General features: G+C 39.5%; 1 protein-coding gene across 1 annotated transcript in view; it reads right to left on the reverse strand.

Moving 5' to 3' along the window:
• SGCD (sarcoglycan, delta (35kDa dystrophin-associated glycoprotein)) overlaps positions 1-23,783 on the reverse strand; it is a 430,166-nt gene extending 406,383 nt beyond the window's left edge. Inside the window, exon 1 of the mRNA XM_012650389.1 lies at positions 23,595-23,783. Coding sequence (XP_012505843.1) covers positions 23,595-23,783 — 189 coding nt within the window. The remainder of the gene's footprint in view (positions 1-23,594) is intronic.
• Positions 23,784-24,191: the final 408 nt, after the last annotated feature.

A 24,191-nucleotide genomic window follows, 5' to 3' on the forward strand; every position in this document is an offset into this window, starting at 1 on the left:
CCTGAGTTTACAACAGCCCCCTTTCTGGGCCTTATTTTACTGCTTAAATGGCTATAAAATATCTGGAGCTGGATAATAGTATTCCAGTGACAACTGCTATCCATTCACTTTCTTTCAGCACTGAAATTCTGTGAATCTTAAACATTATCGTTGAAGTCAGAGTCAGGAAGATTTCTGGAAATGTAAGGAAGTTTTGCTTGCCGTGGCATTCTCTAAAATCAGGCCTAATTTCTTCTGGATAATAAATGCTTTCAAAGAGATGGAAAGGATCCTGGTGAATTTCCAAGGTAAAATGTGTAATATATTCTTGTTAAATTAATTCTTAAATGGAGTGATTTTTCCAAATATAGGCTAACCTTGAGTGGCCTTAATGCATCACTTACTTTTAAGTGATTAAAGGTAACTCTTACCAAATCAATAGAGAGGAGATACCAAAGAGGGAACATTAAAGCTAAAATTAGCGCTGACTGAGGATAGATACAAAAATAATATGTGAGCCTGTTTTTCTTTAAAAATCTAGCAAAATTATTAGAGGGTATAGAAAAAGAAATGAGAAGTTGAAAATGTAATTGGATTGGCAAGTGTCCTCCCTTACAGATATCTTTTAGAGGAAATTATACTCTTCTCCTGTAAATTACCTAAAAGACATGAATGCTATCACCAACACAAATGAAACCTACCTAATGTCTGGACAGATAAATTATGAGCGACTGTTAATACCTAATACCTGTCATGACCAAGAATCACTATTTCATCTCTCTGGGGTGGTACAAAAGCAGATGCAAATCACTACATTTCTCTACGTTTTACAAAATGTCATCTTCATTAGTGCATCTCAGGCTGAACACACAAGGGCAAGAGAATGCATGATTGTCATCCAGAAAGACCTGAAGGGAATAGAAAAGGGAAATATAAAACCCTTATGGAGAGTTCTTTGAACTTGAAAGAGATACATGTAGAATGTATAAAACAGAATTTTAGCACCCAATAGGTAGCAAACTTAAGGGATTCAGTGCCCTGAAAAAATGCTGAATGTAGCTTTAAAAGCTTCAAAATATCTACTTCATAGGAGGCAAAGCTACATCTCACAGTTCCGAGGTAACTAGCTAAACAGCCTTATATTCCCTCAAAGTATTTTGGATAAATTGTAACTCCTGCCTTCAAGGAACTCATACTTTAGTTGATGAGGCAAGATGTTTATATAAAATAATCTACAAGTAAATGTTAGGTGTGATGACGCATGCTACTAAAATTCCGAAGCAGCCCAAAGGGAGGATGAGGGGAAATCTAATCACAACTGAGGATGACTTCTTGGAGGAAGTAAATCCAAGTGAACCCTGACTGATGGCTTCTTAATAGACGGAAGGGAGCTGAGAGATTATAGCACCTCATTGCTGATGGCTACAGAGCATCTCCTCTTATTGCAACTCGTATCTGTAAAAAGGTTATGCCAAAGTAAAGTATGCAAGTCAAATAACAGATTAACTCCCATAAAGGTGCTACAAAGTATAAATCCCACAGTGCCACTCCTCTTGGGCAATCTTCAACGATGCGTTTCCTGCCTTTTGCCATGTTCTTCAACTTTCCTCTTTTCCATTATGATCTCACACAGTCATCAGACTTAGGTTCAAGGAGGACCCCCATAGAGAATACAAGTTCACCACTGTCAACTCTGGAGACCTTTGCTTTCCATCACTAATTGTTTTATTTTCCAAGTTTTAAAATAAGAGAATGAAGGGAAATTCAGTGCCTTCTTAGAGGGATGGCACAGACCCTGACGGAGACAAGGAGCTGGCAATCACCATACAGTAGCTTGAAATGTCAGTTGCTACACAAATATCCAAATTCAACATGTGAGAGGCAGGTTAGTGTAGTCAACATGCTTGTGTCTTTTGTTGCCTAAAAGTCAAAGATGTGCTGTAAACATCAGGCCCAAAGGCATGGAGATCAGAAGGAACACGCCTTGGGGCAGTGACTGCATCACCCTAAAGGGAGTGGGGAGACACTAACTGGAGAATGTGAAAAGTCCAGTGCACAGTTGAAGCCTCCCTAATCAAGGTGCCCCCGAAATTAGAGAAATTTTGTCTTTATGATGTTGGCAATTGCAAACTGATGAGCATTTCTGAGGAGGGAAGCGACACATGAAAGTAGCATTTAAGAAAGATTAGCTGGGCAGGGCATGACCTGCAGGAACCAGCGGGAATTAACTGAGATAAAGAAGGCCTGAATCACAGTGGTGGCAGTGAAAATGGAGGAGGAAGGAGAGAAGGACAGGAGAAACATACAAAAGGAAATGAATGTCCCCACTACCATCAAAGGCAAAAGGCTGACTCAGACTCAGTATCGCATACCTGGGTTCCACAGGCAGTTTGCTGGAGATAAGGAGGAGACACACATTTTGATTCGGGGCTCACCTCTCACTTCTCTGAAGGAACAGTCTCAATAACAGGGTGGTGAGCATCTGACACGTGGTCTCTCTTCCCTTCTTCCCTGCCTGTAGCTCCCATCCTGGTTGGACATGGTCTTCAAGAGGAAACCTTAACTTCTGCTATCCAAGTACGAGACTTCGGGCTTTTTCTCCTTGTTTTTTATTCCTTGCAAGTGTCATGAAAAGAATTAGCAGAGTTCCCTACATCGATCCTAAAACTATTTGTCTTAGTAGAAAATAGCCTTAATTAAAGATTATTTTACCCCTCGATTTATAATATCATTATCCTTAAAAATAAGCATCTTCTAGAGTGGGTTAAAAAAGAAACAAAAACAAAAACCCAAAACAACTGGTTTTCCGTGATGCAAATACCTGAGGACTGCCTGTTTGAATTGCTCTCAATTCTGCTTAAAATAATCCCTAGGCATGGAAATATGAGCATTGTTCTCTATATTTAGTAGAAAGGTATGAAAATGAATTCAACACATTTGCAGTTGCAGGTTTCCTAAATAAGGGAAAAACATGCTGAGGGACCAGGGTAGAGTAAAAATAGAAACCTAAGCTGGTAACTGCATGTCATGAGGGGAAAAAAAAAAAAAAAAAAATCATTGTTTTTTTCCCTCCAGTACACAAATCATCTACTTGCTGGTTTGCAAATGGGAAAAAATACAATAAATTCTCCACCTGCCTCCCATAGAATCTTAGGAATTAAAGGCCAATTATTTTTAAATGTATATTGCTTCACTGACTGTCTTAATACTCTACTTATTTATCACTCATCTGTTTGTTCACACAATCTCTCCCCTCCTCTTTTGTTCCTATTAATGTCATGAAATGATCTCTCTTTAACAACTCCATAAAAAACTTGTCATGCAGCCGCCTCACTCACTCTTGGGATGTGTATGTTTCAGCCTGGTAAATTTCATACTGACAATCCCATGCAGGTGACAAAAGGTTTCTCATGTCAACATTTACTGGAAACTTATTTTCAGACATCGTAACACCAAAATAAATGAATAAAATGCGTAAATCACTCATCAGGCACCAGTGTGCAGAGAATAGTAACGTGCCCTTCGTGGAATGCTGTGCAGACTCCGAAAATGCTCTGACGTGGGCAGTTCCGTTACGTCTCCAAGGCTCACTTTCCTCATCTGTGACCCTGTGATAACAGCTCTTACTTCCTGGGCTTCCAATCTCCTGGGCAGGCTGGGCATGTGACGCTCTTAGCTGTGAGTGGCATACAGGGAATTTTCCCTCTTCAACTGCACCATGCACCCCCTGTTGGGGAGCTGTCCCCAATCCCATGGACCCCACCCCTCTAGGCACTCTGGTTTTACACCAGCCTCTTTGCTTTTCCTGGCATTGCCAACCAGGAATCTCCCTGCATAAAACTGTGCCTTCCAAGGCGTGTCTAACACATAATTATTCTCCCAAGGTCACTGAGCAGAATCTGCAATCTTCAACTTGGAGGCTGACATGTGGAGAGTGACTGACCTTTAAGGAAGGCGCCCTCTGAGAGCACCTGACTCAAGCCATGAAATGCTGAATCATTAACAATTTAGAGCAGAAAAGAATTTAAGCAAGTTAGACAACCTGTAATAGCTCTTGTGACTGGGGCCATTAAGACCATTTTGATGTAGTTCAGGCCAAACTAATGACTGTGAAGAGAAGGCCCCTGAAAACAAGTACACTGATTCAGCTTTTCTATTTCCACTGTAAAACCCATTCGGGATTTGTCTGGTGTCCCTTCCTAGGTTGACACATTTTCCCACATCAATCCGTTCTAATTAGTCCAATAGTTTTAACCTCCTATATCTATTAAAACAAAAACAAAACAAAAACCTTTGCACACGGTCTGGAGTGTGCAGAGCAGAAGAGCTAACTCTAGATTTAAAATCTAACTCCTTCCTCCGTCTGTTTTCCTTGATTATTATCAAATGCCTCTAAGGGCTAATAAAGGAAACACAAATGAGTGGAATATGCTGGGATCATGCAACAGCGAGTCGTCAGGACTACCGTGAAATGAAGGGCACACGCATCTCCTCTGATGGCTTTCAAATTAACAACAAAAACAAAAACATTGTCTAATAACACACTTAATGTTTGGCCAACTACTAGTCTAGAAGCCCCAATCTAATACCAAACCTCTCATTTTACAAATGAGGAAATTTAACCCAGAGAACTCTAGGTGGATTATTTTAGGCCACATTAGATGTAGATCTGCCAGTGGGATCTCTTGACTCCTAATCCAAAGCCCCAAATTTCATCTCCAACTTATTCCTGTATCCTTTGGTGACAGAAGGAAATACAACACCACAAACACAAGTCTCTATGCAGTATCGACTATGTTCACAACTCAGTTCCAAACTGTGGAGGTGAGTGGAAAACTCACAAATTTATGGCCCTTGCCCTGAAGACGTTAATTATGTGTTACCTTTTCTATTAAACCTAAGCCCTCTTTCTCAAACACACAGCCTTCCACACACATTTATAGATCTTAGAGCTGGAAGGAATTACAGGGAATCATCTGGCCCACCTCACTGCCTTCAGGCACACACAATGTTGCCATCTTTAAAAAATGAAGCTACAGAGGCCTTGAAAGAATAAGAAATTTATTGTAAGTAACAAAAAAATCCTGTTTTCTTGATTTCTAGGGCAGAGGTTTTCCCTAGAAGGAACATTTCACATCATAAGATAGCAAATAATAAACATGATTCTGTGCTAGAGCATACCTTACAGGCTAAATAGGCAGAAGATAATTGAAGAGGAACCCTCGTCTCGGGAAGGGTCACTAAAGGCTGGAATGGGTTTTAGTAACTTTTGGGGAAGCTGCTCATCCAAAAAGTATTTAAAGTGCTAAAGAACTATGAACAATGGTTTCCACATAAGGGTACAGATTTCACAACATTTCTGAAGGTCAAACTTAGCTCAGGTAAACCATGCAATTTATCCCTGGCACGATGCTCATGGTGCATCGCCAAGCCTGTGTGGCACCACCCAAAACAATGTAGCTTATGACAGCAACCACAGCAGAGTTGAAGGCGCGCCATGGTCATCAGGGTGGCTGGGCCACAGCTGGGCCTGCTGCCACCTCCCGCCTAGTTAGCTGTGGTTAGGACCGGTCCAGGAGGCTGCTGCATGACACACTCTGCAGGGGACTTTCCGTGTCACAAGAAGGAATAGCACAGACTGTCTAAACTTCCTTGTCAAAGATCTACGACTACGTGTTGTTCTGCATGTTCAAATATGCCATAAAACTACATGATTTTTCCATGTTAGAATTAACAAATGATGAGATTAACTCTTTTAAATTAATCTGAATACACTTCAAGCTTATTTGACTGTCTATTTATTGCTTTCTGCCTGTTGCTGTTGAATTACAATCTCCCATCCCTCCCTCCAAGGACTGTTAGAAATAAACATTTTAAGGGTTTTTTTTAATTCTTCAATCTACATTTACTATCAAAGTGAAGACAGACATGTTAGTTTTTTAAATTGCTCCCACAAAACACGTATAATTTTACACAGATTTACAGCTCCACACCCTTCCCTATATCCTCTATCTACCTCTTTCTGGTCTTTGCGGATATAAATGGGGCACTATAGACACCAAAATTCTCTTTTCAACTGCCTACAACTGCATTTTATAGTTTGCAGAAAATGTTTAGAAATCTTTCATATGTTAATGGTTCCCAAGCTTAACCCCCATTCATTTTATAACACAATCTTCTCATTTTGGGGTTATTTTGTATTCAGTAGTTAATTGGCTCGAGCAAACTGACAGTAAAAATTATGCTCTTTGCAGCTTCAAGTGCATGAGAAGGCAGCTTAGTTTTCTTCATATAAGATAAACAACTTCTGTGACTAACACGTTCTTGGAATTGGATTTTCCCTTCAAAAATGTCTAGATTTATTATTGTTTTCTGCTTTCTTCTAAAGGCAAATACTTTGATAAGCATGGCTTTTGTAAGATTTTTTTTTTTTTTTTTTTTTTTTTTAACACCCTGGTAACATATGCTTTCCCAGGATGTATCTGGCTGTGTCTGTCTCTTCATTCGTTTCATCTGGCTCACAATGAAAACTCTCAGGAGGTCCAGCTCAGAAGAATGTTCTTCGTTGTATCTTTGCCATGTTAGCCCCAGGTCGCGCCTCTTCCTCAGAAATTTATTCTACAGTTCTCACAAATTTCTGTAACTTATTCTCTATCCTCCACAGTAATCATATTTATTGCCTTTTGTTTTACCATTTTGCTTCCTTATTAGTTCTGGGAAAGCGCCTCATTTTTATTCTTAACTTAGCTGATTTACTTTTTCCTCAATATGAGTTCCTTGCTGATTCCAAAGTGGGTTTTAATTTTTCTATCCCCTTTTTTAATACCGTTAGGTTTCCTAGGTGATTTCCCTTGATTTTAAAACCTTCTTGTGTCCGCCTGACCTGTCCTTACAAATTTCCATTCTCTTGCCATGGAGAAATCACAATGACCGTTACTGGGTTCTACCATTGCCTGGCCTGGTTTCTAAATCTTTCTCCTGATTTGTAAAGGAAATCATCTTCATCGGCTTGATGAAAATCCCTCCCAGAGTCTGGCAAAAGACTGATTACAATTCCTAGTTTTTGATGATGAAATAATTCCTCATTCTCGGTTTTATCTTTAGATGCATTAGTACATAGTTAAGAGAGGCAGTGAAAGTGGGTGGGAAGTGATATCTCATTGAGCTTTTTATTTGTGTATCTCTAATGATTCTGAGGTCTAGCATTTTTGCATGTGCTTGTTGACCATTTGTTCATCTTATCTGGAGGAATGTTCGTGCAAGTCTCTTGCCCATTTCTAAGTTGCCACTTTTAAAATCAGAAGTCTCTTTTTTATATCTCCCCGTTGGAGATGTGTGCCATGTTAGAGATAAAAGCCATTTGAGATATCACCTAGTTCTGTACGCCCTTGCAACTCTCCATTTTATCAGCGTGCACACCGTGATGCCCAGAGGGAACGGGTAACGTGCCCAATGTCCCACAGCTTGTGACAATGCCGAGACCATAACTCACGTGTCCTGACTTTCCTTGTGATAGGCGCTACATGGTTCCAGAAAGAAAATGGTAATAATAGCTATCCGGAAAAATCTAACAAGTCGTGTGTACTTTTCCTTTACCCATCTTTAGGGAAAAGGAGGAGTGACTCTCATTATTCTTGAAGCACTGTCCTGTCACTAACAATAGTCAGTCCCCATTTCTTATCTTCTGAAATGAGCAAAAACCCCACAAAGGGAGGGAGACCAACCTCACCTGCATAGGTGAAAATGACCTTCCTATCGTCTGTGTACAAGACTAAAAAGGTAGTGAACCATTGCAGATCCTTTGAAAGTCTCACACATACTGGATTTCTCCTTCTTCAACTGTTTACAGGTAACCACAGCCTAGAAATGGAGCAAAGGTTTTTCAATGCGTGCAATTGTCCAATACTTTTTCTTCCAACTATAAGCCATGTACTGCCTCCAAAGCCAATTTTGCAAAGCGCCACAGTCTTTCTAAATATTCCATGGATTTCATTATGCATTTTAAAAAATGTAGCCCTGAAGCTAATAATAAGATAGGCACCAAAAACATGTTCCTTTTGAATTGGTTCTATAATACTGGTTGTTAATGAACCTTGGAGAAATACAGCAAGGAAGAAAACTTTGCTGATTGAAAATTCACACACACTGACCATCTTAAGACAAAACTCACTCTCAAGTCAAGAGGTTGCCCAGGCTTCCACGATTATGATGCCAGTATACATCAGTCCCCACAGCTCTGTGATGGGACTGTGATTGCCTTTCCCAAATCCCCTCTTCCCTCACCTGGGAAGACGCATTTATTTTTATTCTGCTGCTCATACTGCCCTGCAGAGTCCACAGGCCTTGGGAATTAGGCATGGGACTTGTGACTCAGGCCCAAGCCAATGATCATAATCACATTCCCTGGTCATGATTACTGGTCCAGACACGGGCATGTGACTGCAGTCAGGCCAGCAAAATAGGTGGTGAGTTTCTTTGGGTGCTCCTGGAAAAGCTGCTTCTGAAAGATCTCATGGAGCAACACCCACCCTCCTCCCCCAACAAAGAAGAGAGAAAAAGGGAGAATTCGTCAGTTTCAATCTACATGTAAAACTTATTAGGGAAATGATGAGGGAACTAATAAGAAAGCTTAGTTGCCAATCAAATATGAAGGCACACATTTAGATAATAATTCCTTAGGATTAAACATAGCTTTGTAAGACCTCTCCAAAGACAATAGCTCATGCAGCAAGAGAATCTGGCTTGCTATAAAGTTATTCTTCTTAGGAACAGAAATCCTAGAAATATCAGGAGATTTTTAAAAGTAATAGCTATTCTTTTTGACATTTAGCTGATCAATGTAATTTGAACTGTCATTCAAATAAACTAAAAAAGCCTAGGTAACTTTATGAGAAGTGAATTTAGGAGAACATACCAAAAAAACATATTTCTAATTATTATTTTTTTGCTTCCATCAAAACAAAAGCAATGCTATTCTAGTGTACTTTTTCCACTGCATTTTCAAAACATGGAACATGATTTGTGGGGGAAATCACTGACTCCCTTGATAAAAGTCATAAATCAAAAGAAAGAGTAATGCTTTTAGAATTATGCGAGTTGATGTAGCATTACCAGGGAAGGCTAGAAATGCAGATAAACTGGAATCTGACATTTAGAGGTCAGTAGTAAAGAGGTTAGTGTTTACATGGAAAAGCTATTTGTGCAATTAACTGAAATTAACCATGCTTGTATAAATTTCATAAACACATCACAGATCTCGATTTTTGACTAATTAAGCTTAATTCAGTTGCAAAAACTAAACCGTATAAGCTTTTATCAGAAAACCCTGCTCACCCATTAAAAGAAAAGAGGTAAAACCATAGTTTTTAGGAACCATCTGGAAAAGTAAACAATTTAGGGAAAGCTGCAAAGACAGAAATTATAGTCGATTATCTGAGACATAAAGCCATATTTTGAGGTTATTCTGTCCTTCATTTTCTCAACAGTACCCCTTAATTAAATGCAAATAATCAAAAATAGCAATTAATAGATTGCTATAATAATTCCCTGATTAGATAGTGGAGCCCACTTACAATACTTCAAGGTTGCTGTGTGGACTCTGGAAAAAACGAATGGAGTGTGTTTTTATGAATTGCTCCCAATGTATCCTTTATTGGAAAAGTTCGCTACAGTGGTTTATGTCGGAGGCTAGCCATGAGATTAGCAACCATCAAGCCATTGCCATTATATCCAGAGCATTTGAACACTCAATCTTCACTGACATGTAGGGATGTTGGCTTTGAATGGGGCTTCCAAAGGGAAGGGATTTCAAAGCACTTGATGTGACCATCACACCACACAAATAAAAAATAAGGCATTATTTGACCTTTAAAGGTCAAATGGCCTCTCACATATGACACAGTGCAGAGTGTGCATGCGTGCTGGCTGCTCCTTCATTGCCTCTTACTTAGGGTGGGTGTTCCTACTGTGGAAACTGTCTGAATGGAAACTCCTTTTTCCTGACACTATCTAGAGATTGCCTAATCCAAGCCTTTTCTCCAACAAGGCTTTTGAAGTTGCCTTTTCCTCTGCCTGGAATCTCGCCCAGCTCTTCCCACAGCTGTCTCAATCTCATTCCTTCAGGATTCTACCGAAATTCGCCTCTGCAGAGAGGCAAATGCTGACCCATTCTAAAGCAAGCCGGGCCCAATTTCACATTGTCATATATCTCCATTGACTTCAGAGGACACATCACAACCAATAATTATTTAGTTTACTTAGTAGCATGCTTTTTTATAGGCCATCTTATCCATTAGACTAGTTAGAGTTTATGGTGTTTTGTATATTGCTGATTTTAAGCTCAATCAGCAATATAAAATACATATAAAATATTTGAGTGACTGTAATTCTTATAGCAATGATGATTTTCAGCAACACCCAAGTTAAAAATGCTTTTAAGATTTCATTAGTCATTCCTTTACAAGTAGGCTTATGACTCTGCTGAATTTTAGCAACTGAATCCTATTTTCCTCTTTGTAAGGCAATTCTACAAGTCTGCAGTCCCCAATCCCTGGGCCATAGCCTGATACCAGTCCATGGCCTGTTAGGAACCAAGTGCACATCAGTGCCTGAGCTCCACACCCCGCCTCATCCATGTAAAAATTGTCTTCCATGAAACTTAGGAACCACACAGCAGGAGGTGAGCTGTGGGAGAGGGAGTGAAGCTTCATTTGTATTTACAGCTGCTACAGCCGCTCCTCCTTGCTTGCATCACCACCAGAGCTCTGCACCACCCCTACCCCCAGGGAAATATCATCTTCCATGAAACTGGTCCCTGGTGCCAAAAAGGTTGGAGATTGTTGCTCCAAGTGTTGAAGGTGACAATAATAACTAGTGTTGGGTATCTACCATACTCTACCTTTCTGGTTATCTGTAATCTTCATCCCAACTCTGCAAGCAAGTACTATTAATGCTATTACTAAAACAAAGTGAGGCTTAAAGAAGGTCAGCTATTTTGTCAATTTCACCTAGATCACCAGTAGCAAAGCAGAATTTTGAACCCAGGTCTCTCGTCTCCAAAGCCTGATAAATCACATTGCTTCTCTCCTAAAAGCACCTTTTTTTCTTTTTTTTTGCACATTAGGATTTTTCTGAATCATCCTTTGGCACTGTGGCTTCAGAATAACCCTGGACAATGAGAGCCCAGCGGAAAAAGAGTCAAGAACCTGGCAAGTCTGGACTGAGAGGATTCACTCCAGCGTAATGAAGTCTGCTGGTTGATGAGAGAAGAGAATCAGTAAGGTCCATTAGAAAACACAAAGAGAAAACAATTTCTCAATAAACTGTGTGGGAAACATGGCCCCAGCTGTAAATAAGTAGTATTCATCCTCATATGTGTGCATTAAGAAGGTTCCAGAAATGAGAGCATTTTAGGGATACTGTGGGCCATCATTCTTCACATGTCGTGCTGTTGACTTTTTGAACCATTCTAATAATGCCAAAAGCATCGGCTAAGGGCTCTGAGGAGTAAAGACAGTATCCTCTCAGACTGCAGCACATCATGGCAGGAAGTTGGCAAACCTGCTAGGAGTTCTGAGTTCAGACTGGCTTCATATCCTGGTTCTGTCACTTACTGCAACTTAGGAAAGTGACTTGACCTCTCCCTTAAGCCTCAATTTCCTCATCTGGGAAAAGGGGATGCATCTCCGAGTGTTGTTACAGGGATTACATAAGATGTCCCATGTTAAGTGCTCAGTATCATACCTGGCACAGAACAAGTGTTTAGTATCATACCTGTCATCCTATTTGTGACAATAATTGATCTGTAAATTTTGAGGTCAATATTAATGTATGTGTGAGAGGCCAAATACTGTTTGTGCCAATGAAGAAGTAAAAAGACTTGCTATAAACAAGCTTCCTTTTCCCAATGCATAAAGTATTTGTATTACCTGTAGGGAATCTATCTATCCTTACAGGTGAGGTCCCCAATTCAACCACAATGTAGCCAATGGTCTTTAAGAAAGCACTGTCATGACTTGTCTTTACCTCTTTTCTATTTATGATTCTGCCTTTCTTTTTGAATTTCTTTTTAATTTTTCTCCTATCTCACAAATATTACATAAATACATTCTCCTCACCAAATGTTCAACAGCATAAGGTAGCAAAGGAAAGTTGCTTTCCACTCACCTCTCCCACCTACCTGCCCTCCCACAATCACCACTATTGAATTCCTCCCCACCCCTACCCCGAGGACACTGTTCTCAGATTTTCTAGGGATCCACATACAACATTGCTATCCCCTCTTTTCCCCTTGACTCCCTTTGTTCAGTTCTCAATTTTGGCATTTGTCCGATCATCTGGTCTTCAAAGCCCCTCTTTGATTATGCTAAACCACTCCTTCATACATTCTTACATCATCCACTTATCATAGCTGCTTTTTTACAGTTGTTTGTTTGATAACATGATTAATTCCTATCTCTCCCCTACTAGACAGACGCTCCATGAGCAGGAAACTGCATTTGCTTTTGTTCACTCTTGTACCTCTAGCACTTAGTGTAGTGCTTCGCTCACAGGAAGAGCTGAAGAACCCTTTGCTTAGGAAATGACTGCTATTCATCCATTAGGCTGTCAGCAGACTGTAACTATAGTAATTAATACATTGGAAGAGGTGAGGATTTCAAATAGGAACCATTCACTTAATTGAGATTAGAAAATTATTATTTTTTTAAGTCAGAAGCACAAGGCGCTCCACTAGCTAAAGAACAAGACACAAATTATCCCTGCTCTCATGAAACCCTCCCTGCCAAGAATTGCCATGGAGGTCAATTGAGAATATCTGAAATTGTTTAAATGAACTATAAAGCATTCATTTCTTAAATATTAATAGCAATCAACTGTATATGGCACAAAGCTTATTTAACACAGTGAGTGATCAAGGGACACAAATAATAATTTTTTTTCTATCTTTGGGTTTTAGGGACTGTGCTTCCTATTTTATAATTAAGGGATTATCAGAGAGAGAGAAAGAGAGAGAGAAAACATCCTTACTTAACATAGTTAAGATTACAGCCTTGTATATTAATGGTCAAAACTTCCCGACATTGATCAGCTCAAATTTGATGGTTAGCTAAGGGATAAGAACATGCTGAGTTTTTATAGACACTGGCTCAGTAAGTTGCCTGAGTCTGCGAAAAGCAAACGTTGCCTAGTTCTGCTATCCACTGCTCACTCTTATTTATTTCAAAGTTGGGAGGTTGACTGTAGTACTTATTAGGCATGAGACCTAAGAGGCTCTCTACTTAATAAAGCTGGTTTGTAATGAAAAGCTGGTAAAAATGCACAATTTTATCTACGTAAGAATTTAGTTAGGTTTCTCCAATAAACAGCAAGGTTATCCTCCTATTGAGGATTTTTTCTTATTAGTCCTTTATTTCCAAAGCAACAAGTAGTTATTTATATGTGACTTAATAAAGGCAAAACATAACTCAAAAGCAACCAAACCATGATTCTTATAACACGAGTCATGTAGAATGACCCCTTAACATTATTCATGAAGATAAAACTGCTTGAGTAGCCAATGGCTGAACCAATATTGAAGTAGTTTTAAAATGCCCATTCTTCATTAGTCCTAGCTACCTTCACACTGACCACCACTGCTACTGAGCATTATACGAGTAAATTCATTACTCTTTATGAGACATGTACTTTAATTTTTGACAGTAAATGTTTCCAGAGAAAGTTAAAAGCACAAACTTTGAAGTTAGACATATCTCAGTCTATATACCGACCCTGCTACTTACTAGCTGTGGGAGTTGGACAGGTTAAACTCTGTGCTTTGGTCTCCTTATATATAAAGAAGAGATAATAGCACCCTTCACAGGGTCCTCGTGAGGAATAAGAGGTAACAAAGGCAGGCACTTAACATTATGCTCAAAAAGTGGTCAATGCAAGGTGTGGTTTTCCAAGCATTAGGCCATGGAAATATCATTTTAGGGGCTGCCATTCAACCGACTACAATTTCCCATCTCACATAGTCTTCTAGAACCTTGTAATCCCCCCATGAAGAAGTATAGCCTACCTGCCCTCCCCTTGAATCAGGCAGTACTTTATGTCTGCCTTCAACACAGTAGAGCGGAAGCAACACTATCTGACTCCTGAGTCTAGGTCACAAAAATGTCGTGCACTTTCACCTTCTTTAAATGGAACACACTCTGGAGCTTAGCTACTATGCAGAGAACACACCAAAACTAGCCGTCGGGAAGGGCCATGTGTAACATGTGTAAGTATTCTGACTGAGGTCCCAGCTGGCAGCCAGCATCAACTGCCCACACATGTAAGTAAATAAACCTTGAAATCATTCCAGCTCCAGCTGTTGAGTCACCCAGCTTAAGGGCTAAACATCAGGGAACAGAGACGAGCCATCTCCACTGAGTGCTGCCCAAATTGGAGATTCGTGAGCAAAATAAATTATTGCTGTTGTATTAAACCACTAAGTTTTGGGGTAGTTTTTTGGGTAGCAATAGATAACCAGATCAATTATTTATTAAATAATTAAATGAATTAAGATTAAAAGTCTAAAAAGGCACATGAGATATATTCGCTAGAACTTAGTATTAATATCTTGGATCTTTGACTAACTAGATATAGAATGAGCAAACACATTCACTCTATTTCTCTCTTTCTCTCTCTCTCTCTCTCTCTCTCTCTCTCTTCTAGAGGAAAAAGTGCTCTCATCTCTCTCGTTCTGGGTCAAGGAGTATAAGAGGACCCAGTAATTAGACAAAGCAACTATTTGAGCTTGGAGGACCTTATATATCATCTAATCCAAACTGTATATTTTATAGATTGGGATAATAAAGCTCAGAAACAGTCCCTGAACCTCCCTCTTCAATACAGCTCTTCACCCAACAGAAACAACAGGTCCATCTTGCTCCTCCCAGGCAAGATGAAAAATCTATCATAGTCTCACTATCTTCCAATTAAGAATACTGAAAGGAAGATATGATGGAGAATGAGTGTGTAGAAAAGGTACAAAGCTGATAAAAATGTAGTAGTTATTTTGACCATCTGTTAATAAGATTATGAGAAATCTTCTCTTTCTGTTAAATTGTTTTTGTTTTCCTACCTTAATCTCACGGTTCCCGGTCTTGGAAAGTATCTAGGGCACAGAGAAGAATGGCAAAAAATTGTTGTATAGTGGGGAATGAAGAATTTCTTTGTTCAAGGGTCTTAGCATGCCCTTGAACACATATCTAAGATGTAGGATAGTAGTACATTATTAAAATGGAATGTCCAATGTCCTTAAGTACTAAGTTTGACAGTTGATATCTCTGACATTTCACTTTAACACCTTTTTTTCCCCCCTGTGGAAGTACACCCTCCTTCTTTCAGATGCACATTTTGGCTTGTGATTATCTTTCAATTTTTTTTAAAGCAATTGTTATGAAACCATGGGTAAGTCAGAAATTGATGTTATTTTTGAATATGAGTTCCATTATAGAACCAATGCAGCACAGACAGATCGAAATAGCAACCAAGTGTTTGGGAAAGATGTGGCTAATGAATACACAGTACATGGGTGGCTTGAGAAGTTCCATTCTGGTGATTTTAATCTTGAAAATGAGCCATGTGACCTGAAAGCTATAGTAGAAGCGAATCCAGCCCAACCTAGGCATGAATTAGCAGTAAGGTTTGATGTTATTATCCCAACAATATTGTTCCATTTGAAACAAATGGGCAAGGTAAAGAAGCTGGATAGATGGGTACTCACATGAATTAAACGAGCATCAGAAGAGAAATCGTCTTAAAGCTTGCCTTTCTTTGCTGTCACAACATAAAGGTGAACCATTTCTATACTACACTGCTACGTGTGTTGAAAAATGGATTCTTTGTGACAATCACAAGCATTCAGCACAAGTGGTTGGATAAAGATGAAGTACTGAAACACGGTCCAAAACCAAATATTCCACAAAAAAAGCTAATGGTGTCTGTTTGGTGGTCCAGCACTGTTATTATCCAGTACAGCTTCATGAAACCTGGTCAATCGATTATAGTGGATTTGTACTGCAACCAGCTGGATGGAATGATGGGGATGCTTGTGATTAAGCAGCTGAGATTGGTCAATAGAGACAGGCCAATTCTCTTGCAAGACTACATGTCACAAAAAACAATGCTGCTCTAACTACAGAAGCTAGCCTTGGAAACTCCCTGTCATCCACTGTATTCACCAGACCTTTCACCAACTGACCACTTTTTCCAGGCTTTGGACCAGTTCTTGCAGGGAAAAATACTCAATTCTCAATAAGCTGTGGAAAACACCTTTCACGATTTCATCACACTCACCCTCCAGGCTTCTTCGCTGCTGGCATAAGCAAGCTACTGTTAAGATGGCAAAACTGGGTAGACAGTTTAGGCACAAACTTTGATTAATTGTGCTTTTTGTTTGTGCTATAATAAACTAAACTTTTGATTTGAAATCAGACATTTCATATTTAATGACCTAATAAATTCTAGACCAGTTCTGAAACAAAGAACTTCCTGTGATAATGGAAATGGCCCATATCCGCTCTGTCCAAGATGGCAGCTACTAGTCACATGTAGCTGTTGGACATTTGTAATGTGACTAGTGTGAATGAGGAAATGAATTTTTAATGTTACTTAATTTTAATTCCTTAGTGGACAATGTTACTCTGGAAAGAGTATTTACAAAGGTCCCTCCCCTGAGCCTGAGGAATCCTAACTAATGAGTATCAGGCAAACCACCTGACAGGAAACCTCCTGACATTCGTTGGTTCTTTCCACAGTTTGAATCGTCTAACCCCTTGCCTACCGTGGAAGGACCAATCTTCAAGTTCTCTGTGGTAACATGCCCCTTGGGATTTGCGACTTCCCTCCCATGATTGCCTCATGTCTCAGTCAGAGTGAACAGGTCTTTGAGATGTGGTCTTTGAGATGTGGTCACAACTTCTGATTTCTGAGAGTTATCCAGAGTTCACAACAACATGACCAATAAGACCGAAAAATAATATTTGTGAGCAGCTATGTGTGATATATGAAGACAAAAATATTTCCAAGGAGATTTTCTAACATTCTTTTTCTCAATTCTAGGACCATAAAAAATAATTTTGGGTGTATGAAAACTCTCATAAGTGGCAAAGGCCATGACTATTATCCAAATGATAGGATAAAATTACACAGTAATTTGTTTATAATTGGAATTCAAACTTCTCGGTTTGACCTCCCAAGAGTCTCTATATAATTTGCATTCTGTTCGACTTTTCCGGTGTTGGCTCTCTCCCTCCTCCTTCCCCAGCCTCTCCTTCCTCTTCAGTTCTCAGTACTAGAACCATCATGTCTGAGGTTTCCCAATCATGTTTAACTCACCCGCTTCCAGGCTATAATCATGTTACTTTGTCTGCTTTAACCACAACTCAGAAGGCATTATCCATCCTTTAAGACTCAAGAATCTTCCAGTCCCTTCTAACTTAAGCTAAATTCTTCTTTCCTACTTCCTTAAAATATATGTCATTTTTGGAAGGCATTAATATTGTGCATGTGTTTTTTTCACTAGTAAATTGAGTTATCAGAGTACAGAATTTTTTCTTATAATACTTAGTTTCTATCCAAAGCACAGTATACTGCACAGTGTGCTTAAGAAATACTGATTAAAGCAAATCTGCGTAATAAATTGTATAACCTTATAGAAGTCTTGATTCACGTCATTTTGCAGCAATTACAATACCAAAATCATCCTTGATGATTTACATTCTTGCAAAGGTATAAAATATAGGATGTTTCAAACCAAAGAGGACATTAGAGGGCCATACCCTAGGACCCACCATGGAATAAAATGAATTTTTGGTTTTTGTATTCCTGCATTACAATTTTCACGTTGCTTCAAAAAATAACGTTTTGGCAATTTTTCAGGCAGGTGGATTGAGCTAATGGATTAAAAGTGATCGCAAGATTCAAAGGTACTGAGAGACAGAAGCATGATGTTCTCAGTATGGAAAGCCCTTCCAAGTCCCCAAGCACAGCTGGCATCCACTCTAAAGTGGATGCTACTCAAACACACAATATATTCATTAACAGTGTTAAATGAAAAGTATAACTAAAGCCAATAATATCATTTTCTCTCGTTTGCTGAGCAAACCTGTATGTTAACTAGGATGAAGTCTCCTGCTTCTAATCTATTTCACACACCACTATTACCCTTCTCTTCTCATATAATTAAAATGTAGCAGGTAGTTGATACACAGGAGGGAGTTTCTGTATTAAAAATACCTTTCATAATCAAATTCAAACACTCATCTCATTTATGATCTATCTACCTTAATAAATCAACTAATACTTCATTTTAAAAGCCATATAAAGCTCTATTAACCCATCTTTATACGTTTTAATTTAAAGTGACTGCCTATTCATAATTTTCCCTTATTCATTTATTCAGTAAACATATGCTAAGTATCTATTATGTACTAAGCAAGGTGTTTAAAGCTAGAGATACAAAGATGAATAGTTGAAGGTTACTGTCTTCCAGCCTAGTTGAGGAGATAGGAAAATGAATAAATGCAAGCAGAACATAGCACAAAGGATGGAGTAATCGGCTCAATCTGGGAGGACATCAGAGAATAAATGAAAGAAAAAAAAATCTTAAAAAGGGCAATGTTGATAGAAGATCAAATGTAGATATGATTTGCAAGTGAATTCTGACTTCTTTTATAGGAAGGGTGTCCAGACCAGCTGCATAGGTAACAGGACACCAGAAAATGTGAGTTTGCCCTCCCAGGCCACAGCTGACAGGGCATCTGGCTCTGTCTATGAGCATGCAAGCAAACTACAATGTGATGTGCAAAATCTATGGGGCCAATATAGATACCTTTCTGGGATTTCACCTGGGTAGTAACAAGAGACTGGGCCAGGTGTGGGAACTGTCGGGGAAAGGTCATTATACAGGGAAGGTCAAAGGCAGATGCAGGCTGAAGTAGTAAGAACACAGAAAATGTGAATAAACAGAGGATTCATCAGTAGCACAGGAAGAGTCTGCAAAGAGAGGTGAATCTTCTAAGGCAAGACTGATGTTATTTGGTCCAAAAAAGCCAGAGGGAGGTCATCCCAGAAAAGTCTTGGTTCCTGACAGTGCTCCAGGTCCCACTGCTGTGAGGCTCACCCACACTCTCATCGATGCCTTGAATCCCCAAGAGATCTCTCTCCCCTTCCCGCTGCATGTGTATCCTCACTCCCTTCTACTTGAGTTAGTTTGACTGGGTCACGGTTCCTTGAGCCTTACCCAAACAGATGATGTTGTCAGCGTCCTGAGTTATGGAACACACTGGCCATTCTCTCTGGCTTTTACTGTTTTACGCTGTGTCCAATTTACAAGTATTAGAATGCCTTCCTCTGACCCTCAGTGGATCTTTATCTTACTTTAGGGTAAATAAATCATGTTTTAGACATTGCACTGAACAAATTCAATTTGTCTTTGTGAAAAATAGCGCTTGGAGAATGGGCAGCATAGGGTCCTGAGGAAGAGCAGAGACTCTGGAGCCAGACTCCCTGCAGCCCGTCCTAGCTGCAGTGCTCACCGACTGGGTGGCGTTGGGCGAGTTACTGCACTTCTCAGAGCCTCTATGTCCTCATCCGTAAAGTGGGGATAACAACAGTGCCTACCTCATAGAGCTTTTATGATTATCATATATGAAAATTGTAAAGTAAGTTCTGTATGAGTTTTTATTAACCAAGCAGATATTCCTTTCTTACATGATTGCAAGTCACAATGGTTTGGATTTTGTAATTTTAATGAATGATAAGAAACAGAAGTCAGGTGATCTATATAATATAGTTATATGGATAGCTATAATTCATTGAGGACCTACCATGTGCCCAGCACTGACCAGATACTTGGCATCCATTATCTCACGTATGTTGCCTGCAAAAGGCACCTTATACTTAACAAGCATATACTGAAAGCTTACTGTATAGCAAGCACTAGCAGGGCTACAAAAATGCATATAGCTTAGTCTCTGCTCCTGAGAAGTTCTCAGGGTGGCTGGGGTACTCAAGCTGGGTCAGAAAACTTTGCTATTCACTTTAGTTCCATCATCTACAGAATAAGGAAATCTGATGGGGTGACCGCTAAGGTTCCTATCTCATCTAATTTTATAGGTACTGGGGTGAGAGATCATGCCACCTATTGATGATGGCTAAGACTTTTCAGTTTTGCCACTTAATAACCACTTGTGCTAAATGATTGTGTAGATGATCAATGCTGCGGTACTTTGAAAGGTCTTTGAGGCCAGGTTATTTGGACTGGGCTGCCAAAGTGTACTGGCAGAAGCAATAGTCCTCTACAGACTGAGATTTCACAAGGTCAAGGCAAAAACCAAAAGGCAAAAATCATAGCGCCCAAACTGGAAGATGACACCTAGTTCAACTCATTCGGTTATATACTGGGTTCCAGAGGAGAAAGGTAATACAGTTCATGGTCAGTTTAGGCATCCAGTCTCTGACACTTGTGCTAGGACTTTTTGCACTGCCCCACAATATGTCAAACTAGCTAACAGACCAGGCTCCAGGGTCAGACAGCTTGGGTTCAAATCTCTACTCTGCTGCTTATAGCTGTGTGATCTCAAATCCAGTTAGTGAGCCTCTCTCCCCCTTGGAAACTGGATATCATAATAGTATCTACCTGGATAAGAATTAAGTGAGATAATATTTGAAAATTGCACCATTATAGTGCCTGGCATAGAAAGAACAATGAATGGTGACAGCAAACACTTCTAGAAAGCTCTTGCTATGTGCCAAGCTCTGTTCTAAACATGTTAAATTCATCACCTCCTCTAATCTTCACAACAATCCTATGAGGTAGGTATTACTGTTACTCCTAGGAAGCAGCAGCACAGAGAGGGTGAGAAAGGTCACAATAAGTAGCAAAACCCAGAATCATACTTAAAACACTGGTCTCCCAACTCTGAGCTCTTAACTACTACACCATCATGGACGGTCTCTCATGACTTTCTGTTACGAAAACGGAGTCTTTCTGCATGTCAGACGCTGCTAAAAATGCCTAAAATGAACTAACTCACTGAGTCTTCACACCAACCTATGAATAGATACTAAGTTTATATTAAATGCTTATTGCACTAACACAACAAGAGGACAAAACTAAACAGTGCCAGGAGAGGGTCTTCAGCTACAATGCAAAGAGAAATGAGATGAGGACTAAACAGTCAGAACTAACAGGAACTACTCTAAGCAGAAAATGCCACTGGATACCCCAGATGAGAGGGAACTTGGGGCAGATGACACAGGGTGGGCAAGAAAGATAATAAGCCATTTTGCCAGCTTCAGAATTTTGTTGAAGAACCAGGTCGTTACAGCAATTAGGGGGAGGAGGTAGAGTGTAGTGGAAAAGTTGCACTGTGAAGTCAAACGTCAGTTTTGCACTTACTAGCTGTGTGTCTTTCAGGAAGCCACTCAACTGCCGAGTCTTGGGTTTTCATTTAGTACAATGGGGAGAATAACACCTAGTTTGTAGAGTTGCTTTGAAAATTAAATGAGAAAGTTTTTAAGGGCCATGCACGGGGACTAGCAGAGAACAGACAATTTTTCTTCTGATTACCTCTGAGACAAAGAAAACTTGGTTGGATGTTTGTCCAGATTGCTAGCTTGAAAGGGCCCTTCCAGCATGTAGCCCTGGGGATGGCACAGAATGCAAGCCTGACAACAAAGTAAAATTCCACATATTCAATCTTGGATAAATCACCAAGTCTTCAGAAACACTTTCAGATGACATCATTCTGTTGGACCGTATTACTCAAGGGGTTTGACTACAGTGTGAACTTTCCCAAATCCCAAATTACTGAACAATCCAAGCATACAATATAGCCACTCCTTCCTTTGATGATACATTTTTTTAAATCTCTGCATAAAATGCTTAACTGCTATCCCATTGATTTTTTTTTTTTACTCTTTCTCCAACATAACATTGCTTAATACCTCATTCTGTTCCCAAGATCTTCACTGTCAGTAAATTATTATTTTGTGCAATAGAATTATAATTCTAAAAGAATATGTTTTATGCTGTGATTGATGGAAAATGTGCTTTTAACTTTCAGGGCAAGACCAATTTTCTAACACTTCAGTTCTATTTGCTGAAATGCATTACTGCTATAAAGCATCAATTATGGCTAATAACGGCATTATTCTTACCTCAGTAAGTACTTGGTTTGGTAAAGCTTTAAGGACTCTCAACTTTGGCAATCAATTTAGTTAACTACAGGAAAGAGCCAATTTCATATAGATTATTACCTTAATGTCATATAAGTGGTGTTCGATATACATTTACATATACCTTTATTAAGCTTGCCAGATAAAACACACTCTGTGAGCCATATTTGCATAATAAACCAGTTATCAAAGTTTGAGCTCATATTTTCCATTGCCTTACCCCTACATCTTTTGGGTTTTATAAATTCATGCCAGACTCAGTAAAAAAATTACAAAAATAGGGAATTAGAGAGATTAGCCTCAAACAGGGGATTAGGGGGATACATGAGTCCCAGCTAAGTTCCAGTGAGAAGGTAATAAATTCTATCTTGCATTTGGGCTCTACCATTCAACCATCTAACCACCCAAAACTGGGAACCTTCCAAAATATCTTCTGATCCCTCAACTCTGCATCCAACTGGTAGTCAAGGTGTATCAATTCCATCTTTTAAATGTCTTTTGAATCTTTCCTTTGATGTTACTACCCTAGGTTTAGTCTGCTCCTGCTTAATATTGCAATGCAGAAGCTTTCTACTTAACAAGTTTTGAAATACAAATTAAGAACATTACACAACATGCATATCAACAGATGGCAATTGTGGTCACTTGGACTTGCAACCAAATGGACCCTGGGCACCCTCAGCTCTAAGAAGCTTTCCCCATTCTACTGTATCCTCACCTGTGCAAATTCTCTAGAATGCAAACTTGACCATATCTCTCTTCCCTGCTTAAATACTTCTCTGCATTCTGCATGCCCATAAAGAACATCCAGGTTCAAAAAGAGTTTATGGAGTCTGATTTTGAAACAGAAGCTAATGTGTTCCAATACTCCAGAATACATTACCGTGGACCCTCATAACCCCATGGAAACTGACCCGTATAATCTTCCAAAGTTACTATTGCAATACAGAAGCTTTTCTGTATTTTTCAAAGGAACTGAACTCTTTTTCTCCCCTCAAGATAGAAATCTGTTACATCAAGGTAATTTTGATTAGATAGTTCCCTAGCTTTAACCACAAGCATTAAAAAGTGAGCCATCTTAAAGCCTGAAGCAGTGTCTGTAACCCTGGTTTATTGAGTTCTAATTAAGTCAAGCACCAACGAGCCCTACCACGAGTGATGGACGCAGGCACACATAGAAAAGATGCAGCCCTTGCTCTTCTCAGAATTCAGTCTGTCTGGGAAACAACTGTAAAAATTATCAGCTAGAATAAGTATAATAAGAGATATACATAAATGGACATACAGGAACATCATGGAGGCGTTTTACCAGGCAGGGAAGACAGAGAAAAGCAGTCCAAGCAGAAGAAACTACCCATGCTTTTCCTTTCCCCGGCTAGAGCTAAACAAACCTGTGTGGTTTTACTTACAATTGTAAAGTTCATGACTTTGAGAATCCAGATGGTCATGGCCAAATTCACCAGTATTAAAATCATGAGGAGCAGGACAAAGAAATACAGGCATCTTTTCCGCCAGCCGTAAATCCCCACTTTGTATACTTGTGGCCCCTCGGAGCCGGGCATGGCGTTCCGGTGGTGTGTGTACTGTTCCTGAGGCATCTGAAATAAATGAGGCAAGAGAGAAGCACTCACATTAAACTGCTGAGAGAAGGAAAAAAAAAAGAAAGGAAAAAAAAAACAACTGATGAAGAGATATGGCTGGCTGCTGTCTGTACATTTACACCCTCCTGACAACTCTAAAAATCTGCTTCCCCTGGACAGAAGCAGCTCCTCTGGATGCTTGCTGTAGTTCTCTCCTCTTCCGCAGCCATCTCTCTTGATGAGTATGGAGACATCCTCATCCACACATATCCTAGGAGGAAAGGGACTCCTAGGAAGTTATTTTCCAAATGGCTCTTAAAATTCCAACATCCTTGTGAGGGAGACACTCAAAGACCTACCAAAGAGCTGAAGGTAAAATTTAGAATGACTCAAGAAAATAAATTAACCCCAGCAGTTCATCTTGAT

Source organism: Propithecus coquereli, unplaced genomic scaffold (genome assembly GCF_000956105.1).
Source record: "Propithecus coquereli isolate 6110/MARCELLA unplaced genomic scaffold, Pcoq_1.0 Scaffold322, whole genome shotgun sequence".
Lineage (NCBI taxonomy): Eukaryota > Metazoa > Chordata > Mammalia > Primates > Indriidae > Propithecus > Propithecus coquereli.